Source organism: Trachemys scripta, chromosome 9 (assembly GCF_013100865.1).
Source record: "Trachemys scripta elegans isolate TJP31775 chromosome 9, CAS_Tse_1.0, whole genome shotgun sequence".
Lineage (NCBI taxonomy): Eukaryota > Metazoa > Chordata > Testudines > Emydidae > Trachemys > Trachemys scripta.
The window spans coordinates 100,049,398-100,074,375 of NC_048306.1; the positions used below are offsets into that span (position 1 = coordinate 100,049,398).

At 45.6% G+C, this 24,978-nt stretch overlaps 1 protein-coding gene across 6 annotated transcripts in view; it reads left to right on the forward strand.

Annotated features, from left to right (window-relative positions):
* The window catches only part of LPP (LIM domain containing preferred translocation partner in lipoma), a 444,446-nt gene that overhangs the window by 245,947 nt on the left and 173,521 nt on the right, over positions 1–24,978 (forward strand). For all 6 annotated transcript variants that reach the window (XM_034781639.1, XM_034781636.1, XM_034781641.1 and 3 more), the window contains one exon: positions 4,326–4,448. In XM_034781639.1, the coding sequence (XP_034637530.1) occupies positions 4,326–4,448 (123 nt within the window). The remainder of the gene's footprint in view (positions 1–4,325; positions 4,449–24,978) is intronic.

A 24,978-nucleotide genomic window follows, 5' to 3' on the forward strand; every position in this document is an offset into this window, starting at 1 on the left:
TTGTGGTGACTATGGGGCGTACCTGGGGAAGTGTTGTATTCATGTGAGGCACACGGTGCTTTCGACGTGTGGGACTTTGGCTGCACGGGGGCTCTGTGCCACACACACACAAGCCCAGTCCCATTTGCAAACCAAAAATAGAGAGATTGGGGGAGCAAACTAGGGACACAGGTTTCAACCCCATTGAAATGCATGGGATTGGGAGAGCCGTTTTGGAAGGACAGACTGCGGAAACTGATCTATATGTTGTGTGTGTATATACTGTATGCATTGAAGTAGCACCTACAGAGGCCAGCCAAGAGCAGGCCTGCAAAGCGCTGTACAGACATACAATACAAACATAAGAACGGCCCTACTGGGTCAGACCAAAGGTCCATCTAGCCCAGTGTCCTGTCTTCCGACAGTGGCCAATGCCAGGTGCCCCAGAGGGACTGAACAGAACAGGGAATCATCAAGTGATCCATCCCCTGTCGCCCATTCCCAGATTCTGGCAAACAGAGGCTAAGGACACCCTGCCCATCCTGGCTAACAGCCATTGGTGGACCTATCCCCCATGAATTTATCTAGTTCTTTTTTGAACCCTGTTATGAGAGACAGTCCCTGCACCCAGGAGCTGACAATCTAAACAGACAAGGCAGATGATTGGTGGGAGGGGAAAGAGAGTCACAGAAAGGGGAAGTGACTTGACCAAGGTCACATAGCAGGTCAGTGGCGGAGCTGGGAGTAGTCTCCAGGTCTCTGGACTCCTAGCTCAGTTCCCTACCAACTGGACCACGATTATATATGAAATATCTCTCCTCTGTATGATCCCTAGTCTCCCCAAAGCGCCTGGCTGGTCCGACAAGTACTGCCCAGCTGCCTGGCTTCTTCACCCTCCTCCTGTCTGACCCCACAGTGTGCGTCTCCTGCTGTCTCCCCCTCATAGCTCCTCTGCTGTCTCTCCCCCAGTGCAGTGGCATTACAGCTAAGGATCCTTCCTTTTCACACACTGCTCCTCTGTCCCCTCACTGGCGGGACCCGGCTGCTGGAGATGGATACGACATTGATCTGTCACAATGCTTCAATATTGCAGGCGCAAAGCGAAACCAGTGTGGCGTAAGCAGCTCTGGGTTACATCGTTTGTTTCCACTCGTTAGCGATGCCCTTTCCTACCTCCATCGCGGCCCAGCTCTGCTCTGCCACTTGTGGGTCATAAGGTCATCAATAACTCGCGGAAACAAATGATGCATCCAGAACTGTCCTAGTGTATCCAGTACACGGCAGATACTATTGTGTATGGGACACAGAGCATTGTTCTGGGTCAGTTGTGTGTGCTTTAGGGTAGGCTCCATTTCCTTATTTTGTTTTGCTCCCGGTTGTCTGCTCAGGGAAATCACCGTGCAGTGCCCTTGTGGGGTGCACCGCACGGGGATAGCTGTCCGAAGTGTTTTGGCCGCTTCTGAATGGAGATCGGCCAGGAAAGGACTGTGAGTGACTTTTCCCTGCTAAAATGGCCCTGAGGACTTAGGAGATGGTGCAGCAGGTACAGGTTTGTCATTAGTGCAGGGCGATCCAATACCGCTGCACGTCTGGGAGAGGATTTCTTGGCTGCTCTCGAATTGAGAAAGCAACGGGTGTCCTGAAGGAGTCATTCTGATGCACGCTGAACAATTCCACGCAAGAAGCTGGGTTAAGAGGATGGGAAGGGCGCACGGCTGAGCGTGCGTAACCTTGACTCTGCCCTCTTGCACGTGTGGGTTAGGGTAGCCTTCACTCATGTCATTTCCCAAATCAGAGCGATGTCCTACGTAGCCTTCCTTAGGCGCAGCTCAGGGTTTGAGTTTATTGCAACGCTCGTCAAGCTGCTCGGGCAGGACTTCGGCTCCTACCACTTCCTTTGTCATTTTATCCCTGCGTGGACGGGCAGGTGCCGTGTGGGCGGGGAGAACAGAATGGGGGAGATCCTGACCCTGTTGAAGTTGATGGAGGTTTGGCCGTTGACTTCAATGGGGTTAGGAGTTCACCCCATGACTCCAAAGCTACCCTCCCTTGCAGATGTATTCTGGTGGCGGCAGGCAGGACTTTGAGAGCCACTCCCATCTTCTCCCTGCTCCTGCAGTGTAGCCGGCCATGGCAATGGGTCGCCCACCCCAGGACTTGAGGCTCTGGAACCCAGCCACCGGCCCAAGCTGCTCTGGCAGCAGGCGGTCGAAAGCTTGTGCACCTCGGCTCTCCAGGGCCAAGCGTGGCAGCTTGTGCTCTAAGCGCCAACAGCGAGTGGGGAATGGGGAGAAGAGGAAAGCACAAAATAGAGGAGAAGGAGAGAAAAAAGGGTGAGAGACAGAGAGAAGATGGAGAGGAAAAATAAAGGAGTTGAGTCTGCATCTGTGTTGGGTGAGGGGCAGGGGCAAGGGAGAGAGGGGCTTGAAACAACCAAAGGCTGGGAACCCTGGTGATCTGGGCTGCTCTGTATGAACCCGTTTGTAGGACTGGGCCTTTTACACCTACAAGGCGCACAGTAAATATTGCTCTTGCTCCTTCCTGGCGACTTACGAATCCTGCTGGGAGCAGATGCCCTGGGCTCAGTGGCGAGGTGGACTGTGGGGGAATCAATGCACTTGGTCATGCCTCATGGCCCACCAGACTCGCCTGGTGCCCTCTGCCCATCTCTCCCTACCGGGAACTGCTACTGTGCACTGAGAGCCAAGCTTCCAGTCCGGCTTCTCTGGGCTGAAGGCTGTAGAGCGAGTGCATCTCGGGTCCTGAGACGGACTCGTGGTGGGTGCTAGGAAATGGAAATCAGTTTCCATCCGAGCAGAGCAGGGATCGGCAGGGCTGGGGACGGATTTATGTCACAGCTGCTGGGAGCCGTGCACCAAGAATTCACTCGCTGACAAACAAGTCAGGCTGGTAAGGCTCACTGCTGTTCTCCCTTCAGGCTGACCGAGATCAGGGGCATGTGGAATCTGCAGAAACGCTCACAGACAGGCGTGGAATAATTTATCAGGCCGGGTCGGCTTGCCTGCATTGCCTATTACTTCGGCTTGGTCAGATCAGGGGCAGCGCCTGCTTTTTTACCACTTTTCCAGCTGGGTGGATGATGGTGAAGGGTCACCCAGCGAGTAGGCAGGATGGAAGTAGAGTACCAATGCCACTGGCTCCCAGTCCTGTTCTCGCTAACTACTCGATCTCATTTAGACTGTTCCTAAAGACCGGCAGCATTTCCATGCTGTTCGAACACGTTCTTTCTAAGGACCTTAGCAAAGGTTAGGCATCATAAAACACTGTGGCCAAGGCATGACAAAGAGCATTAGAAGGGAAATCATTTTACCTCCTATTAAAAGTTATAATGAGGCAAATTTGTCCCGTGTTTCTCAACACAACCACACCCACGGCCCGCCAGAAGCCGCTGTGCTATAGGAGGTGGCATTTTCCAGGTGAGATGTAAAAGAGGGATCCTGATCTCTCGTGGCCATTATAGATCCCATGGGCCTCCATGCAGGATTGTTAACACCATTGTCCTGTCCAGATTCCCAACCGGGCAATGGCATTCTGTCTCCTCCAAATTCCCTTTGTGGTATCAATTGGATACCGTGTTCTTCCTTCCATCTTGACCTTACCCATTGCTTTCGTGTTGTTCGGTGCTGTTAAATGACAGTCATTCCAGGGGTGGGGGACACGATTCCCTTGCAAAGACATTCCCAGATGCTCTTTTGAATGCCCATGCTCAAACCATCGCACCAGGCCTGCTGCTAAAGTATAGCTGCCTACTCATTCATGCAGCACCCTCCAAATTGATCTAAGATAATTTCGTAAGCCTTAAATAAACCTTCCAGAAACCATAGGGGAAAATGCAAATGACAGATTAAAAACTAGACTCAATCCTTTTGCAACTCAGTTGTTCCCCCCTCCCCGTCGTCCGCTCCCCCTCTCCTATGCCCACTCTGATTACGGTAGCCAGCTATACAGGTCTGTCTCATCTTACGCTGGGGTTCCGTTCCGCAGTCAGCGGGTAAAGCAAAAATCGCGTATAGTCAAAATGACATTGATTTCAATGGCGGGCGGAATCGCCCACACTACAGGTACAGTATTAAAATTGTTATTTTTCTCTTTGTTGTTGTTTTTTTGTTTTTGTTTTTGCCGACCGCGTAAAGCTGAAATCACGCATGTTAAATGCGCGTCAGATGCGGCAGACCTGTAATATGTCAGCATGTTTATCCATGTGTCACCTGGGGCTCTGGATTTGTTGCCAGGGGGTGAGAGTATCTCCATGTGATGAGAATCAGAAACTGCGTGCCGGATTGAACCATCGAAAGAGTTTGAAATCTTGTTCCTTCCTCGGCTAGGTAAATCCCGGTGAGAAGACGCTTGAAGAAAGACGATCCAGTTTAGATGCAGAAATCGATTCCTTGACCAGCATCCTGGCTGACTTGGAAAGCAGCTCCCCATACAAGCCCCGGACTCAACAGGTTAGTGTTTGAGCCCCTTTTTATGCCTGTCGGACTGTGTAAACTTTGAGTGAGAATTCGGGACTTTTGGAGTCAACTTGCAAACCAGTGCGTATTCACTGGGAGTACCCAGGCCAGTTTGTGTCTTTATAGCATCCAGATGTACCTGCCAAAGGGACAACAGGAGCAGTGGCTCTGGAAGGGGGACCTCTTCAGGCCCTACAGTGCAACTGAGCAGGCGTGTTTACGTGTCTGTGTGGAGCTGGCCAGAGGTGCCACCATAAAAATGGCATCCTGCGTCCCACGACTTCCTTTCAACAATAGCCGCTGAATTAAAAACATGCTCAAAAGCACGTTTTATCCGTCACTCCTGGCAGCCTGACCCTGCTGTCTGAATATCAAGCTGTGTTCTTTTCGCTTTGTTGTCTAATCAACGGCAAATCTACGATCTTCATGCTTGGATCATAGCACAGCTGTCAGTGTGGTTGATAAAGCAATAACACAGAATGGAACCTTGCTTCCTCCTCCATGTCTAGATCTGGGCTGCAGGGCTGATTTGTGTCCCTATGATTCTGGGGACACCTAGGAAGCAGATCTGTGCATGTTACACGATTTTTTTAGCACCTGAAAAATGACACAGTAATGGCATTTCAAGGGGATTGTTGATGTGGCATTCAAAGACATCCCAAACTCAATAGTCATCCATCCAGTTGGACATCTCTTTTACTCTCTCTACTTACCGTCACCATCATGTATTATGTATAGATGCGTTTCTACACATGTTTATGCAACTCTGTGTATACAATATATGTGTATATGGAGAGATATGTATCTCCTAGAGCTAGAAGGGACCCTGAAAGGTCATCGAGTCCAGCCCCCTGCCTTCACTAGCAGGACCAGGTACTGATTTTGCCCCAGATCCCTAAGTGGCCCCCTCAAAGATTGAACTCACAACCGTGGGTTTAGCAGGCCAATGCTCAAACCACTGAGCTATCCCTCCCCCCATGTTTAAGTGACGGTGACTCTGATTAACCCCACAAAAGTAAGAAGAATCAGCATTAGCTGATGCAGATGGTTGCGCTGTGCGAGGTATTGGTCTGTATTCCGTTGCAATCGTTTTAGGGTAGGGGCTCTGCCTCCTTACCCATTGCCATTAACGACCTGGTAGAGTTAGGTCTAGCCTTACCGCGGCGTATTGAGTAGACCCTGCGCACACCCAGCTAACACCAGTGTAGATAGAAGCATAGCGGTGAGGCACAGCTTACATGAGTGGATAGCCCATGCCTGAACGCCGGGCCATGTAACTTCTACGGCTCTCGACACACCCAAGAAGTGCCTCCCATGTCTACACTACTGTGTATAGCAGTTTAGTGTCCTGCTGCCTCCTCCCGCCCCCGCCATAGCCTTTGCCCACTTCCTACCCCTGCCAGAGCCTTTCACTGCCACATGGCACCCCATGCGCCGCCACCAGTGTAGACAGGGTCTTTCAGCGCTAAAGTCATTCTACCATACGGGTGGAAGTTACAAACATGCTCAGTGCTGACCTGACTTTGCTCCCACTGGAGTCAATGAGAGCGTTCACACTAATGTACGGGGAACGGAGTGAGACCAAGCTCTTTAAAATCCCGCCCTTAGGGTCTGTTTGCAGAATTATGGGTGTCCTGGCTTTTTTGGTTGGTTTAGATCCTGAGACAACCTCATGAGACACGCGTCTCATTTTCATTGTAGCTGCATGGAGACAGGGCTCATACGTGTTTACTGCCCATCCTTTAGTTCAGGGGTTTTCAAACGGGGGGTCACGAGCTGTCAGCCTCCACCCCAAACCCCACTTTGCTGCCATCATTGATAATGGTGTTAAATATATTAAAAAGTGTTTTTAATTTATAAGGGGGGGGTCGCACTCAGAGGCTTGCTATTTGAAAGGGGTCACCAGTACGAAAGTTTGAGAACCGCTGCTTTAGTTCCTTGCAAACAATCTAATTCAGGGTACTCTACCTAAACTGTGGACATCATGACGTAATCAGGGTTTTGGTCCTTTTTCTAATGTCAAGAGTTTCTTAAGATGAGTGATGGAAAGTTACAACGCTGCCTTTTGTAACTGGAGTTGTGTTCATGCTCTAGTATTCTGTATCAAATAGTTTGTATTTCTTTTGTTTTTTTATTAGGTTTTTTTTGGGGGGTTGGGGGTGGGGGGTTTGGGAAACACTTTCTGGGGTTGAAATAATGTAAGAGGTTTACTCTTGTCCCAGTATATCCTTCCTCTGGACTCTGAAATAGTGTGAAAAGACTATGATCTTGCAATATTTTGTTCCAATATTTTAAATAGGTCCTGGTGGTAGAAATCCCAAATTCAGATGCCACCCTATACAGATTTATTTGGGGTTCTGTAGCATTCGAATATACAGCCCTAGTTGCAATGGAGCCATGTAACTTATTCCAGTTTATAAACTCGGCAGCCCTGAGATCTTGTATCTCATTGGTAGTGTGTATAAACTCGCATTTTTCATGTGCAACTAGTGCACAATTTTCTGCCTGTGATTACGGTGAGTGGCTCTGTAGATTTATCTCTTGGAGTGTGTCTTCACTGCACCGTTAACCCGGGCTTTTACTGGCCTGGCGGTGGTGAGTTGGTGCATGAGCTCCACTTTAACGCGAGCTGGTGCCTGCCCGCTTTTGTGGCAAGGACGTATGCAAAATCACTCAAGTGCTGATAGTCCTCCAGTGGCTTCCCACAATTCCCCCAAAGGACAGATAAGTTCTTTTTGCAATTGACACAAATGATTGGGAAGGAATCCTAGAGTGTATCAGCACAAGGAAGCACGGGACATGCCCTCAGACACACACAGGTGAGTGCAGAAACAAAGAGGACACAGTACCCCAGGTAGAGCTCTTCTGGGGGGATGCTCGCCCAGAGGGTAGGCTCACCTGGGTTTTTAGACCTTGGTGCCAATCACCTAGACTAACTGTGCAGTGAAAACGGGCCCCTCAAGTCTAGGAATGCTGGGGTGATCTTGCGTAGTGTGTTTGCTACTACAGCTAGGCACAAACTGGGTGGGTTAGAAGCAGCGTTTCAGCTTTGATACGGAGCGACCTTTCTTTTGTTCATTTTACGTTACACTTTTCAGTATTTATTAATGTAATTGTGTCCTGTGAAAAATACAATTACGCCAACTATGAACCACAGCTGCAAGAAAAAGAAAATGCTGGAGTTGACTGTGTCATCTGCTGTAATCAAAAGGTACATGAGTAAATCCTCCAAGGGCGGAAACATAATGCAAGCCTTTGATGTTTGCCTTTATTTGATCTGCAGTAAGTATAAAAAAAACTAGTGACTCACTTGATAGCCTGTAGTAGGATAATAGCCCAGGCTGCTAATTGTGAGGCCGCTCATCAGTAAAGCAACGTAGTTACTGGCTCAAGCCTTCACTTACCATCTCAAATTAATAATAATAATAATAATTAATGGAGATATCCCATCTCCTAGAACTGGAAGGGACCTTGAAAGGTCATCAAGTCCAGCCCCCTGCCTTCACTAGCAGGACCAAGTACTGATTTTTGCCCCAGATCCCCAAGTGGCCCCCTCAAGGATTGAACTCACAACCCTGGGTTTAGCAGGCCAATGCTCAAACCACTGAGCTATCCCTCCCCCCTATTTTCTACATAGAAGACAGCACAATGTGCCAGGATAATGGAAGTAGCTAGGAAAAGGGAATTAGGGGTGTCTACATGGGTCCAGTTATACTGGTATAATTAAACCACTGTAGTTGGACTATATAAGGGAGTGGGGGGGACCCATTCAGGTATAAGAGTGGTTTTTTTTTCATCTTAGTTTAAACCGCTTCCAAAGAAGCATAACCTAAACTGGAAAAAGGCCCTTTTCTACTGGAATAAGAGCATCCACAATGGAGGTTAAACTGGTATAACAATAATAGTTTAAATTCACACCCTACCTTATACTGGCATGACTTCCTGTGTAGACAAGCCCTCAGTCTCCTGTGCAAGTTTCTGATTTCAGAGGGACATTGTGAGTAATGGCGGCAGAATCTGTCCCTAACTATGTAACAAAGGTTCATCTCCTGTCGCATGGAATTCCCGTTCAAAAAGCACCCGCGGGAGACACTCTTACATGCAAATCTAGAAGGTGTTTGACTTGGTACCGCACAACATTTTGATTAAAACACCTAGAATGATATAAAATTAACATGCACGCATTAAATGCTTTAAAAATTGGCTAACAGATAGGTCTTGAAATATAATTGTAAAATGGAAATCAGTGTCAAGTGGGTGTGTTTCCAGTGGGGTCCTGCAGGGGCCAGTTCTTTGCACTCCGGTATTTAACATTTGTATCAATAACCTGGAAGAAAACAAAGTTATCAGAGGACACTAAAATTGGTGGAGTGGTACATAGTGAAGAGGACAAGCCGCTGATTTAGAGCGATCTGGATTGCTTGGTAAACTGGGTGCAAGCGTAGATTAATAGATTTCAAGACCAGAAGGGACCAGTATGACCTCCAGTATAACACAGGCCGCACTTTTCACCCAAAGTAATTCCTAGAGCGTAACTTTTAGAAAAATTCCAATCTTGATTTAAAAATTACCAGTGATGGAGAGTTCACCAGGACCCTTTGTGAATTGTTTTAATGGTTAATTACTCTTGCTGTCAAAAATTTGCATCTTATTTCCAGTCTGAATTTGTGTAGCTTCAACTTATACCCATGATACCTTTCTCTGCTAGATTGAAGAGCTCATTGTTGAATATTTCCCCCATAAATACCTATAGATTGCAATCAAGTCAACCCTAACCTTTCCCTTAATTAAGCTAAATAGATTGAACTCTTTGAGTCTATCGCTATAAGACATGCTTTCTAATCCTTAGTCATTCTTGTTGCTCTTCTCTGAATCCTCTCAGATATAGCAACCTCCCTCTTGAATTGTGTGTTCCAGAACTGGACACAGGATTCCAGCAGCATTCACACCAGTTCAAATAGAGAAATTAAACAACCTCTTTACTCCTACTTGAGTTTCCCCTGTTTATTTCTCCCATTAGCTCTTTTGGCCTCAGCATCACATTGGGAGCTCACATTCGGCTTATCCACTGCTGCCCCCAAATCTTTGTCAGCGTCACTGCTTCCCAGGATAGAATGTATGGCTAGGACATCCTGTACATATGGCTACACCCTTTGTTCCTAGATGTATACATTTACACGTATCCTATTAAAATGCATATCGTTTGCTTGCACCCAGTTTACTAAGTGATCCAGATTGCACTGTATCATTGATCTGTCCTCTTCGTTACTGACCACCCCAATTTTTGTCATTTGTGGCAAAATTTATTAGGGGTGATTTTGTTTTCTTCCAGGTCATTGATAAAAATGTAAAATAACATAGGGCAAAGAACTGATACCTGTGGGATCCCACTGGAAACACACCTGCTTGATCACAAGTCCCCGTTTACAATGACATTTTGCAACCTATCAGTTAGCCAGTTTTTAATCAATGTAATGTGTGCTGTGTTCATTTATATTTGTTCTAGTTTTTTCATCAAAATGTCATGAGGTACCGAGACACAAACCTTACAGAAGTCTGAGTATATTATATTAACATAATCTCGTAAAAAAAAAAAAGATATCAGGTTAGTTTGACAGGATCTATTTTCCATAAACCCATGTTGATTTGCATTAATTACATTACCCTCTTTATTAGTCAAGTTCTGAATCAGCTGCTGCGTTATATTGCTCAGGATGAATGTCAGGCCTACAGGCCTATAATTACCTAAGACATCCCGTTTACCCTTTTTTTTTTAAATTGACACAACATTAGCATTCTTCCAGTCTGCTGGAACTCCCCCGCAAGACTTGTTGACAATCAACATTAATGATATAGCTCTTGGATGTAAGTTATCTGAACTGCTGAATTAAAATTGTCTGACTTTTGTAGCTTCTGTTTAACATTCTCCAGAGATACTAGTTGAATGAAAAGCCTGTCATCACATGCGATGAGACAATATCTTCTGTTTTTTTCCCCAAATAGGGGACAGAAATATTTATTGAACACTTCTGCCTTTTCTACATTATTATTGATAATTCTACCACTTCCATTTAGTAACGGACCAGTACCATTGTCAGGATTCTCTTTGTTACTAATATATTTTTAAAACGCCTTATTATCCTTAACTCCTCTGACTGTAGATTTTTCCTTGTCCCTTTGCTTCCCTTATCAATTTTCTCTATATAAACAATACACATTTAACACAAATGAATGTACACATCTAGGAACAAAGAACGTAGGCCCTACTTACAGGATGGGGGACTCTGTCCTGGGAAGCAGTGACTCTGAAAAAGATATGAGGGCCATTTGCTGAACATGAATTCCCAGTGCAATGCTGTGGTCAAAAGAGCTAATGTGATACTGAGATGCATAAACAGGAATATTCAGAGAAAGAGTAGAGAGGTCATTTTACCTTTCTATTTGACAGTAATGTGACTGCTACAAGGAATACAAGCTTCATACAATAGCTTCATAAAAGGAATACTTTCATTTGATGTGCTTTGAGCCAAATCTTGATCCTGTTGAAGTGGACAGCACAGCTTCCACTGATGTCGGTAGGAGCAAGATTTGACTCTTAGGTTGGTGACTCTTAAAGTAATGCTCAGTTGTAGTGAGCACATCAACAGCTTGTGGGCATCAATACTGGTATGTCCTCAGAGTTTTGATTCAGCTGGCATGCAGGGGTAGCCCAAATCAGCACTTCTCTGGTGAATTTTAAGCTCTGGTTTAAAAAAAATCAACTAACTCTTATCTGAAAAGTGGCCATATTCAGGGCTGTGTTAATAAGTATACTGGCTGAAAATTGCCTGAAAAAATAGCTTTTACAAAGGTGTGAATTACCCCCATTCATCCCAATGAGGTGTTGATTCTGAAACCTAATGATAATGATTTAACTGCTTGTAATTTTTAGCAGCAACATCCAACTTCCCTGGAATTATAGATGGAGCATGATGTTGTGGGTGAAGGATGAGTACCACCACTCTATTCCAATAGCCCCGGATCTGTATCTGGCCTAATAGTAAACCCCCAAATCGATTTTTTTTTTTTTAAATACAGAAGAAAAAGAGAATCTCTTAAAATTTTTAGCAGGGATGTTGCCTTGCCTCTAATGCCCTGGGAGCTATTTGCGGGAAATTCAGGCAGTCCTGAAATTCCTATCTCCAAATGCAGAATTGCATCAATCACTTGAACTGCCTGTTTGGCAGGTGCTTTGATATGTGTCCCAGAGTTAACACTCTCCAGGGGCTTTACTATTGCCATAGTTCTCATTCCAGCATCTATGTTTTCCCTGCACACCGAGACACGTCTGCAGATTATTATGCATGGGGCAGGTATGTTCACAGGTACCTTGGGTGTATGTATGAATTTTCAGACAGTACTTTCAGCCCTGTGTATATTTGGATCATGGCCTATCTCTAGAGGAGAGAAAGTTTACCTTTGCTCATGAACTCCAGCCAGAGCCAGCTAGCTAACTGACGCTGTTCTGATTAGCAGATGCTTGAAGCTGCCACATCTGTTGGTATGTATTAGAGGTTAATCCTTTTGATAAGAGCGTGTCTGTTAAGATTTTTTAATTTTTTTCCCCAGATCCCAGATTATCAGATTGTCACAGATGAACCAGATAAGAGTGACCTTTACGTAGTAGTATTCCCTCCTGTTGTACTGTTGCCAATGTGACAATAAAGTACCTCTATCCCATCTATTATTTTTTTTCAAATGCAAAATCAGGTTCACAAACCCCTTATACCCCCCTGCTTGTGAAATAGCATTTCATGCTTCAGATCCGCTGCATTTTTGCGTACGTGTTTGGTTACAGATTCAGAGGAAGCCGAGTGTATAATATATTGTGTTTTATAATCTAGGCTGTCATCTCAAATTTTGTATGTGGATAAGGATAAATATTGACTTTGGGAGCTGTGATAAAAAGTAAATGGTACCTCATAAATTATTATTTTTTTAACTTCTGCCTTCATTATGATTTTGTGGTGAATGGTTTAAGAGCATGTCCCTTGCCTTTTTAAGCAGCACAAGGTATCCCGTATATTGTCAGATTTTGTTTCATAGCTTTTATTTTTCAGTGGCACCAGTGTACTCTTCATGATCCCCTTAGGAAATGAGTCACTCATGACTCCAGCGTAGGTTTTCGTGATATGCCATTTCATTAATAACACTGAAATCTCTCTCACCCTGAAGGTGCTCAGAGGGCTTCATAAACGATGTACGCACAATGCCATCGAAATGCAGCCACCTCTGGGGTGGAGGGCAGCAGATAGCCAGTGCACAACCCACTATTTTATTTCCTTTTAGGGGCTGTTGCATCTGAGTGTCTCACATACATTAATACATTTACCCTCCCGACATCCCTGTGAGGTAGGGAAGTAACATTCCAGTTTTGCACGTGGGGGAAACTAGGCACAGAAATTATGTAATTTGCCCAAGTTCACACGGCGAATCAGTCGCCACTGGAACTGAAACCAGCTCTCCAGAGTCCCAGTCTGTTAACTCTCCGCTTATATTTCCTCCCACCGCGCATTGCATGAGAGGAGGAGGAGGAGAGATTTTGGCTTAGGACACCCGGAAAAAACCTGGGACCTGTGGTATAGCAGGAAACTGCACCCCCATCTCACACATTCCAGACTGGACCGTCTGTCCTCTCACTGTCCTCCCCGACAGTATGTTCATCTACCGTAAGCCCCTCCCCTGCCCCCGCACTTGATAGACGGTGGAGCGGTCCTGGTTTCAGCTGAGGTGAAGGGAATGCAGAAGAGATGGAATCAGAGCAATAAAGAAGAATAAGAGCCAATCAGCCAGCTGTGCAGTTCTTCCACCAGACCTTGCTATCGCTTGCATAAATATACATGATACATTTATAGCCTGAGCGCATAGCAGAATTGTTACATGAGGTTCCCAGTCCAAAACAGTTAACAGTTAAAGTATGAGGCGAATGCAACTGTGGACAGTTTTAAAGGGCTGTCTGTGTTTTTTTTTTTTTTGGTCATTGATTGCCTTTTGCTTGCCTGTAACCTATTGAGATATGACTGCAGAGCTGAGCTGCCGTGTGTCTTTCTGTATATTAAAGCTGCATAGACTTAAAAAAATGACACAGGAAACTTATGAATTGAAGGATCCTCACTGTAGCTCTTCTAATAACAGTAAATTATTCCAGTCTGCTAGACATTTCATTGTACTAGAGAGAGAGGAAGTTGTTTCCTTCACTCAGACTTTGTATTGCAGCAAAATTGAACGAGAGGATATATATAATTTGGCTTGGAAGTCGTTCTGATTTTCACAGCCTAGCGTTGTCACCTTTTGTTCCATAAAACAGGCTCAGTGACACAGCCTACAAGTCTAAGTTAGCATGTATTATTACCATATTGTGTTTCAATAGGGAGCAAACTTCTAAGTGGAGGAGACAGACCTTGAAAGGGGGAAAATATTCTATCCAAGCAAACCTACTTCACAGCTAAAAGCCAGCACTCCAATTCCCTGTCATTTCTACATGAAATCAATAATGCTTTGGTCCAGCAAGTATCAATGTCTTTTCTTTGAAATCCGTGGGAGAAATGGCTCTGCCCAGAAGATGAGATTTTGAAACTGTTGTTGAAATAGCTCTGTCACTGTTTGCAGTCTGAGACGTAGTTTTATTTCAGTCTCCGACCGTCTCTGGTTTCCAGACCACTTTATCAAAGTTTCACCTAGGCGTGTGTCTTAAGACACTGAAACAGATAACATTGTAGGTATGTGGGAAGGCATATACAGCTGGCAGCATGATTTGTGGATTTTTCATAGCTTTTCAGGCCAGGTGTTACTATGATAATCTAATCTGACCACCCCTTTTGCAAAATACATGCCAGAGACCATCACCCAGTGATGTGGAGGGAAGGGATAGCTCAGTGGTTTGAGCATTGGCCTGCTAAACCCAGGGTTGTGAGTTCAAGGGGACCATTTAGGGATCTGGGGCAAAAATCTGTCTGGGGGTTGGTCCTGCTTTGAGCAGGGGGTTGGACTAGATGACCTCCTGAGGTCCCTTCCAACCTTGATATTCTATGATTCCTGAATCCAACCCATAACTTGTGGTTGAACTAGAGTTTATATTTGGGCTGGGAAATGGAGAAGCTTCAGAAGATACCAGGATATGTTTCTTTCAACTTGGAGTGATTTCCAAGCAGCAGATTAATTAGCACATTGCTGTCATTAGAAATCCTTCACCATGGAGAAATATCATGGTCGTCACAAATCTGGCACACCAACCACCATTCAGAGCTTCATGGTGACAGGGAGGATACATTTTTAATTCCCTGTTCCAAAAACACTAACACTATAGCTAATGGGGAGGTTCTCCTACCAATACAGGGTCTTTGAGACACAGGAGAGCAGTTCTGACTCCATCCAGCAGAGGGCAGTAATACACATGCATAATGGCCAGTTAGTGACATGATCATCCATGGCGGGAAAAGAAGATTTGGTGTTATTGACACCTTGCTATAAGAGAAGGCTATACGACAGCTTTGTGTTGTATGAAGGATATCTGTAAGCTCAGGATCATCTTCTCATAGCTTTGGAAACGATCATCAACATGGCCACAATGAACTCTGGGGATTCTCTGAGGACAGCACTGGATCGCCAGCCAGGGAAATATTGCACATATTGTACCTAACTATAGGTTCTCCACAAACATTTAACACGATTTCACATCAGAGGCTAATGTCCAACATGGAGGGCTGAAGCAATTTGGCTCAGAGGGTCAGAACATTTCCAGGAGGCCCCAAGAACAAAGAGCAGCCACTTTCTAAATTAACCCTTTCCATTTAAAGAGAGCAGTGTGAGAAACGGCAGAGAATATGTATTAACTGAAGCCTTCTTCTAGGTGTAGTCTCACCTCCATGGAGTCGGCTCTTCAAGTCTGGCATCTCCATTCCAGTCTGTCTTGAAGCAGTTCCTCAGAGACTCCACAGCTAATCGGATCCTTTTCTATGACATCCATCCATCTAGTTTTGGGTCTTCCAGCCCTTCTCTTTCCTTCCACTTCTAAGTTTAACGCCCTGTTTCAGGTATATTCTTTTGATCTTCTTTTTACATGTCCAGCTATCTAAGCCTGGATCCCCCTTCGCACTTCCCCTGATTTGTTCGTTCTGAACATGGTCCATCCTTATAACTCCAAGCGTCCATCTTAACATTTTCATTTCTACTCTGTTCAAGATCTGTGCCTATCTCTTCCTCAGTGCCCAGCACTTGGAGCCATACAAAAATGCAGGTCTAATTACTGCCTTGTAGGTCTTACTTTTCAATTTGATAGGCATTCCCCTATTGTAGATCATTCCACTCACTTTTCTCTGTGCCTTTCCTGTTCTGTTTATGCATGAATTGAATTATTTGCACAGTATTTTAGGGTTGGTGGATCTCACAGGGCTGAGATTAGGAGCAGAGCAAGCTATGCTTTCAGGACCCCTCAACAAAGGTTTTGCAACAAATAAGCTAAAATGAAGGTTAATTTATTTTCTCAAAAGGTTTTAGTGGCACATAATTGGCACGACTCACATAACTTACTCATGGCTTTGCCAATGTTGTAATGTGGTGATCCCTAACTAGTGGCAATAAAATTTTAGTGAGCACGCTGCCATTATATGTTACACATACTTGCGTGTGAGTTCACATTACGTGTGTGTGGTTTTGTGTGTGAAATCCCCCAGGCGTGTGGCTATATGGATCACAGTTTAGTTTGGCAGAGCATCTTTCCTACAGGTCATATTATAAAACACTTTACAGTTACTGTAAATACTATAATTGCTGAATTGAACTAGATAATAAGAGAAAAGGGGGGTGTATGAATATACATAGGCAAGAAAGAAAAAACATTTTCAGGCAGAATCTGAAATGAGGTGGACATTTGGTGAGTCTTGCAGAAAGGTGGCCTGGATGATGGGAGCTGCAGAGGAGAAGACAGCTTAATAGGTCTCTTCCATTTGCACTTTAAGTCCCCTAGCCCTCTCCCCCCAAGCTAAATTACGCCCTATAATACACTCTTTGGTGCTTTCTCCTGTCCAGTTTTAAATAATTCAAATGAAGGGGCTTCCACTGTTTCCCTTGGGAGACTGCTCCAGATTGTAATGGATACCTCTGTTAGGAATCTTTATTGATAGTCAACTTCAGTATTTCTTTGCTTAATTGAATCCCATTGTTCTTCATTATAGTTCCTGGTGCTTGCCCTCTCTCTCACACACATACACACGCTCTGCAAGGAGCTTTACATTCTCCACTACAAGGCTGTAATAAAAGCACTGACAGCCTGGATCTGTAATATGCCTGACCTGACAATTAAGCAAACTTACGGCTGTGTCAGACTGCCAGATGGATCATCGACTCACAATGTAACGTGTGTTGCTTCTGAATGTACTGGAGTGCTGCTTCCTATTTTATGTTTGCGGAGTCTGAGAGACAGGGAGAAGAGCAGTTTTATTGAACCAAACCCACTCATTTAGAGTGTGTTTAAGGACAGGGAGATGTGACAGATAAAATAAAATCATAGTCTGTGTTTATTTTAATTTCAAATAATAGGGGAAAGAAAGACGTAATATTTAAATCCATAGATTCAAAAGGCCTCTGGTCTTAAAGAAATAGTCAAATCCTGCAGGACCTTACTTGGGTTTTCTTCAGACAAAAGGACCTGTAACAGTGGACTGCCCCTTTAAGAGCCAGGGGTCAGTAAACCCTGTTAGATTATCAGACCCAGCTGGGAGGGATCAGATGATCCTGGGTAGACAGACTCATGCTAGAGGGGCTCCAGTTAGCATGCTAAAAATAGTTGTGTGGACATTGCAGCTTGGGCTAGCCACCTGAGCACAACCCCCTCTCCCCTGACCCCCTAGGCTTGAGCTTGGGTGCCTAGCCCTGGTCGTGCTGGGGCTGCGTCGTCCACATTGCTGTTTAGTGCTATAGTGCAAGCCCCTCTAGCGCGAGTGTGTCTGCCCGGGCTGGGAGTCTGTCTCCCTGCTGCAGTGTAGACAGACCCTCGGTGGCTGTGGCAGCTCAAGGAGATATAGGTGGAAGATGGACTCTTGCAGTAGGGTGATTGAAGGGAAGGCTGTGTCCTCCTTTATGCACAGTCAATGTGTGGAACTCCTTGCCTGAGGAGGTTGTAAAGGCTAGGACTATAACACGGTTTAAAAGAGAACTAGATAAATTCATGGAGGTTAAGTCCATTAATGGCTATTAGCCAGGATGGATAAGGAATGGTGTCCCTAGCCTCTGTTTGTCAGAGGGTGGAGATGGATGGCAGGAGAGAGATCACTTGATCACTACTTGTTAGGTTCACTCCCTCTGGGGCACCTGGCATTGGCCACTGTCAGCAGACAGGATCCTGGGCTAGATGGACCTTTGGTCTGACCCAGCATGTTCTTATGTTCTCCTTTCAGCTATGAGATAGGCCAGGGGAAAAGCCTCTAGGAGCTGTACCCCAGGGTGGGCAAGGGAACTGCTTCTGTTTTGGTTCTTTGCCTAAGTTTTATGATGAGGAATAAAACTGCCCTGAACGAGTCTTGGATGTGGCCATGTGTCCTCCTTGGGCAGTGGAGACGAAGCAGCGGGCTGTGCTCCCCAAGAGGTTAAAGGGAGCTTTGCCTGGGTAAAGAATGTAGGGTTTGGGCCGGTAATAATGAGCAACAATAATGTACAGCATTGCCCTTCCTAATCATTGCATCTGAAACTTGCTAAGGAACTGAAGATCTATGGAAGGACAGGAATGTTTGTCATCAACTAGTCGGCACCTTGCCCTTGAGTTTCCGTTCACTAATGTCAATACCATCTTGGTGCGTAGGAAGGAAGGATGGAGGGCCTTGTGGTTAAGGCTCTGCCTTAGCACTCAGGAGATCTGGATTCACGTCCCTGCTCTGTTACAGACCGTCTGTGGGTGCATCTACACAGCAATAAAGCCCCTGTGGGAGCATGTCTCCGAGCCTGGGTCAACTGATTCAGGCTCGCGCTATGGCTCTGAAAAAAGCAGCATCGGCGTTTTCACTCAGGTTGGAGCCCGGGCTCCGAGACCTGGCAAGGGAGGAGGATCTCCGAGCTCAAGCTGACCTGCTATTCAGGGCAGGGACTGTCTCTCGCTGTGCGTATGTGCAGCGCCCAGGGGGATCTGCTCGCATTAGAGGGTCTCAAGGCACTGCTATAATCCTACTAGTAAGTATCTGGCCCTCTTGAGCCCCCGTCTCCCTCTTCCTCTTGGTTCCTCTCCGAGGAACCCTCAGCGCCACAGGCTTCATCCCACCTAAGTTAGGCTCATATACAATATCAGCTGCGGTGCAGCCTCTCTTTGCGTCTCCCAAAAGCTTGTGCTATGTGTGGGCCGGCCCAGCTGTCCTGCCACTTCATTTATAGTTACATATTTAAACAGGCCTGGCTAACGATTAATAAAACCATCCACTGCCTTGTGTCTCTCTGACGTGTGGGACTTCCCAAGGCACTGTTGGTGATTTCCAAGTTGGTGTCTCCTTTGGATTGCCTTGGGGTCTCTGCCTGAGAAATCCAGACCTGGTCAGGCAAATATTGACACACCCGAGGAGAACTTTGTACACGTGAGCAGTCCCACTGAACCGAATTAACGGGGCTACTCGCATGCATGGATCTGCGGGACCGAGGCCCAAGGCTGCAGGTTGAGCAGATTGGGAAGAGTGTCTTGTAGGTGGTTTGTCTTCTATTGTGACATTTCTCTCACACCCTTTCAGTTCTGGCTGCTGTAAAGCACACGCAGGAGTTTGTCAGAGCCCATATCTGCTTCTGGCCTGGCTATGTAAACGAGAGTGTCAGAGCTGTGCTTGCTGGACACTTATATTAATGCTTTTGAAAGGCCAGCCAGCTGGCCTGCTCTATTCTGCAGCTGAACTTGCTGGGATGTATTCGGTCCTTAGGGGGCCTCAGTAAAGTACATTTTGCTCCATCCCCCATTTTTACATCCCCTACCTTCAGGAGCAGCAGTGACGGAAGTTTGTCATCTAGGGAAATACCCTACCTGGAAGCATGACTCATCTCAGGTCCTGTTTCTCGGTATCTGTCTATCAGGCACCACGGTATCTAATCCTGAAATTAAGCACATTTCTGTGCAATATCTGTTCCTTTCTGAGCACTCATGGTGGTTGAACTACAAAAATGGGGACTTCCAGCTTTCACTGCTTGACCGTCACACCTGAATCAACTCGTGGACATTATATAATTTATTATTATTATTTTATTATTTACAAATATTTGATCATCTAGAAGCAATGGAGGAGGATGACGATTTGCGTTAGCGGTGTTTTTTGTAATTATGCTCAGTCTGATTCAATATCCGGCTTGTTTTCTGGAGCAGTCTTTCTAGATCACCGTTAATCTCAAAGGGTTTTGCAAACGTTAATGACTGAAGCATGACACCGCGTTCTGGTGGGGCTTTTGTATGTTGACACCTCATGTTTTCTAAAGACAATGTCCACAGGCAGTAGTTCATGGCTACCAGCGTGAAATAGGATGACAGGCACCTGGTTGTATTTTAGACGGCATTAAGATGCACATCAGACTGGACAATTGTAGCAAGGATCTGGGAGTCATATTTTGATGTTGTTCTGTTCCTGACTGTAGCTCAAATGCAGTGAGATCGTGTGCAAGTTTCTTAACCTCTCTAGGGCATGGTTTCTCCTCTGAGAAATGAGGATGATGATAATTACCTACCTCCTATGAACTTTAGGGTGATGGTTGGAAAACACTTCAAGAGCCTAGAATGAAAGACGTCATGAAAGCACAAAATATCCTTTATTTAGGTCAGCCTACATAAAATCCAACTCTTGTGGGGGGAAATTAGTAGATACGTTACTTGATTTTTAAGAACTGACCCTTGAATTTGTGTCCGTGAAATCAAGATCAGGCTGTGAGATCAATTATTTAATATTTTATGCCATTGATTGTGTGAAGTTAACTTGATTGCATGTTCTGTAGAGAGAGAGAGTTAAAACTGGGGCACTTCAGAGATTCATACTCTATATTTGATTTGATAAATATATTAGCAGGTTGGAGGATCTTAGATTTTGTGCTGTCTTATAATAGCTAGAAGTGCAATGAATTAGCAAAATATATGCATACTTTTGACTGTTAAAGGAAAAAGTAAAGATTTGGGATACTTTATGTCGAAATAACTAGCATTTCTCTCGTTCTTTCTCTCTCATCAGGAACCAAACATTCTCTGTATTGTTTTGTGGCTGTAGCAGGGGTGCCTGGAGAGAGAGAGAGAAAGCTCATGTATAGAAAGCATTGTGTCGTGGGGGAGGGAGCCCAACAAAGCTAATTATATAGACACTCCCACTCTATTACCCTTGAAAGAAATTGAGCCCAACATTCTGCTCTTAAGCTCGTTAAATGATTCTTTTTGGGTGCAAGGATCTTATTTAGGAAATGAAATAGCTCCACTATGTAATCAGAGCAGGAATTGGAGCAAATCATTGTATTTACCCATTTGATTAGGTATTAAAACAGCTACTTAAGTCCCCATTTAAAATCTGCTTAGCAATTGCACAGTGGTGCTAACTGGAGGCCTTAATTAGAAGAGGAAAAGATTATAATAGTCTAATATACTTTTAAAAAAAAGGTCTGTCTCTTTTCTCTCGTCGTTCAGTCCAGATTCTCTCTGCTCCCGTGGGATTCTCATGATGGGGGTGGCAGAAAAGGGTAGGAGAATTCTGCTGCAGCAGTGAGAGTCAAACCTTTCCACACCAGCTGGTCAGCCTAGACTAGTGCTGAAAGACGCTGCACCTCCAAAAAGGAGGTGTAAGCACCATTGCCTTGGAGGCATTGCAGCCACTGGTATCCGCTGCCTACCAGTCCCACCTCCCCAGCTGTGGTTACCAAACCATCACGGAGCCCTCAGGTCACATTGCTTAGCAGTGGGAATATGAATCTCTCTCCCATCAATCTGTCACCCTTCTGTGCGTGATCCACCCACAAGGGTACCCTGTCTTCCCTGTAACCTTAATCTCCTCATCGCCATTGATCTGTCCACAAAGGCTTGGAGATGTGCAGTTACTGAAGGTTTCGTTTCCCACCTTTATTCACAACGCAAGGGAGTTTAAGAGCAGAGTAGACATCCCAAAGGCAGCAGGCTCTCCACCCAGTGGGGTTGTGGTACCAAACAGCCGCCAGGGTAGTGTTTTCAAGTATATAATGTGCTATAGAGAGACTAAATAACGGCCAAAATAATGCAGCTCTTGTTGATCAGGCCAATTTACTACAGCAAAGCAAAGTCAGTGATGGGAAGAAGACTTGGGCCATGTCTGGACAGCAATGGCAGACACCCAGCAAGTGTTAACTTTGCTAGTCACCCTTACTGGCCACAAAATGTCAATAAAGGAGTCACTGGAGAAGAGCGGTGCTGAGGACTAAGACAATCATTCATTCATTCTTATGCTGTCTGTTGTGAATCACTAAATAAATAAACCTGGTTTGTTTGCTCTGGGCTGGTGTCTTGTAGCATTTCAAGTGTAATATACAGCAGGGTTGTCAGTCAGTCTACTGAATTTCTTACCATTATTGAGTCTGATGATCATTCCTTTTATCTCATTGATTTGAGGAGCATAAGGGCTAAAAGTACTGTAATTGGAAGATCCATATTCATTATTCAGATTCGATTTATTTACACTGGAAGCTCTTTGAGTAAAGGACTGTCTGTTTGTACAGTGCCGAGCACAAAGGGGTTCTGGTCCATGACTGGGGCCTTCTATGGTCACAGAAATAATACTCCTAATAATTAATAGGAGCAGGGAAGGTTTGTGAGAAGAGCCACTAGCTGCTCCCAGTTTGAAGGAGTTCATCCTTTTACAATTGTTCGCAAAGGAGGGCAACTCATTTGGATAACAGCAAATCTATCCCGGTCGCCCCACCCGAGACAGATGCTTCCAAAAGTGACCTGCTGACAAATATTTTTCATTCAAAAGAACAATCCTGGCACCGTAAAAAGCTGTAACCTTTACAATGCCTGGCCAGATGCAAATCAGGAGGCACTCGGTTCAGTTCCTCTTCATCCCCTGTAGGTGGTGCCTGTCGGCATGGGGTGCTGGTACCCCTGTTTGGCTGCTGTGAAGATGCCACATGTTCAAAGCATCGCACAGCTGTCTTAGGGATCAATTCACAGAGGTACCCAGATACCACAGCGATGGGTACCCTCAAAGTAATCTCCCTAATTTGGGGTGACAGTAAGCCTTTCTTTGCAATACTCCTTGAACACTTACAGCCTGTGCAAAATGTGTTGGTGGGGCTTAGGCCATTCTCCACGAGGATGGGTGTCTACATCACAGCTCCAGGGGGGAAAAACCCAAACCCAACTCTCTCTGCACTAATTGTCATCTGTGGTTAGCGAGGAGTGCTCTCCAGAGCAGGTTAGAGGACTGTGGTGGAGCAGCCATAGGGAAGCATGTGCTGGCACTGTTCGCTCTGTACCTGCTCTGCTGAGAGAGAGAGACAGAGGACTTTGGTCTCTAGGGTGTAGTCAGTCCAGCACCATCCCACAGCACTACATTTTCAAAGGAAAAGAAAGGGGACCCATTAGGCCCAGCATATGTTATATACGTTTGTGACCTAGTGAACAAACACATCATGAGACATAGGTTAGAAGTGTGCTGTAAATTTTAACAAACACCTAATTCCATTTTCAATGGCGTTTGGACACCTATAATTGGATGGCGCCATTATGCAGGGCGGTGTCTCGCTGTAACAACCGTGACCCCACCTAGCGGGGAGGAAGAAAAATGTTCGAGAAGGCAGATGGTGATGGTGCTTCCTTGACTTGAGTGCTGCAGGAAGGTATTAAGGGTCTGGTCTCTCTGAGGTGTTGAGGACCTGTAACTCCTACCAGAGTCAAAGAGCATGCTCAGCACCTTTGACAGTTCATTCTCTCGTCAGAGAAATAGGTGCTGTAATTTGCAGACTACCCTAACGCTTTGACCCAGCAAACCATGTGCTTTAAATCCCATGGACGTCAATGGAACATTTTCAGCACATGCTTAAGTGCTCTGTTGTGTTGAATCAGGGCCTAAAATGGAGGCTTGCTATAGAAGTCTGTGTACATCTACATAAGCAAATGGACAGGTATGCCTTGCTTTTCTAACCCCCCGTATTGGTCTGCTGCCCAGCCCTCTGACAACTGGAACTGTTGCCAGACTGTCTGTACTGGTACGCTAGTCCAGTGTCCACACTGACAGTAAAACGCGTAGGTGGTAGACCAGGTACGTCGTTCAGGGAGGGGTTTTCAGCCACCGACGGAACATCTGGGTTTCACCTGCAGGACTCAAAGTTGAGTGTAGACCCACACAGAGATGTGCCGAAATAAGGTAAGTTTTATCTGTAAAACTTTCCCCTCTGGGCCAGTCCTGGGTGTGGAGCTCGACCTCTCTCTGCTGACCAGAAGGCTGCCACTTGGTTTGTTTTCCTTGATCTGCTGTTGCGTCTTGCCTGGACCATAAGTCTCAAACTTGCTTAAGCCCATGGGAGATCTAATCCCCCTGCTGCCGTAATAAGACAGACAGAACTGTCAGGGTGGTTAAACACTGGAACAAATTGCCTAGGGAGGTTGTGGAATCTCCATCTCTGGAGATATTTAAGAGTAGGTTAGATAAATGTCTATTAGGGATGGTCTAGGCAGTATTTGGTCCTGCCATGCGGGCAGGGGACTGGACTCGATGACCTCTCGAGGTCCCTTCCAGTCCTAGAATCTATGAATCTATGAACCCCCTGCACCACCACCTGAGCTCAAGTGGCCCTTTATCACATGGGTACAGAATAACAAACCCAGTGACCGTATTTCTCTGCCGCTTGTTCTGGATCTTACACGGAACCTTTTGCCTCTTGCTTTCCCTGGGCAGTCGCTGCTTCAACCCCCTGTGTTATTTGCCTGAGGAAACGCTATGGTGTTGTTAGGGCACATCTGGGAGCTGGGACCATTAGGTTTTATTCCTGCCTCTTTCACTGATCTGATCTGCGGCCAGAGGGCAAGTCATGACCTCTCTGCGCCAGAGCTCACTCCGCTGTAAAATGGCTGTAATAACCCAGACCGGCCTCCCAGGGTATTTGTTAGGATGAATTATATGAGAGGCTCAGATGACAGGAGTTCCACACATGCAGAGTGGTGTTGTCCTGGCCCTGATCCTGCAAGCGTTCAGAGTTCCACTTGGCTTTGAAACAAGTTTCAAGCACTTGTAAGACTGGGGCTTGTATGTGCAAACCTCCTCCCGTCATCCCCTGCCCGAGGAACACAGAATATGTGCTAACACCACCATATCCGTGTCGTGGCTTCCTCTCAGCCCAAATGGGCATTGATTTAATTTGCAGGCAGCACAAAAGCCACTCCCGTGGAGACATGCATTCCAGCATGCTGAATACCACGATTTCCCATTGCCGATCTTTTTTTCTTCACTTGACTGCAGAACCGTACTTCAGTGTTTAATTGTTGGGCCTTTCTGTCTCGTCAGCATTACAGTGTCTCAAGCTGGCA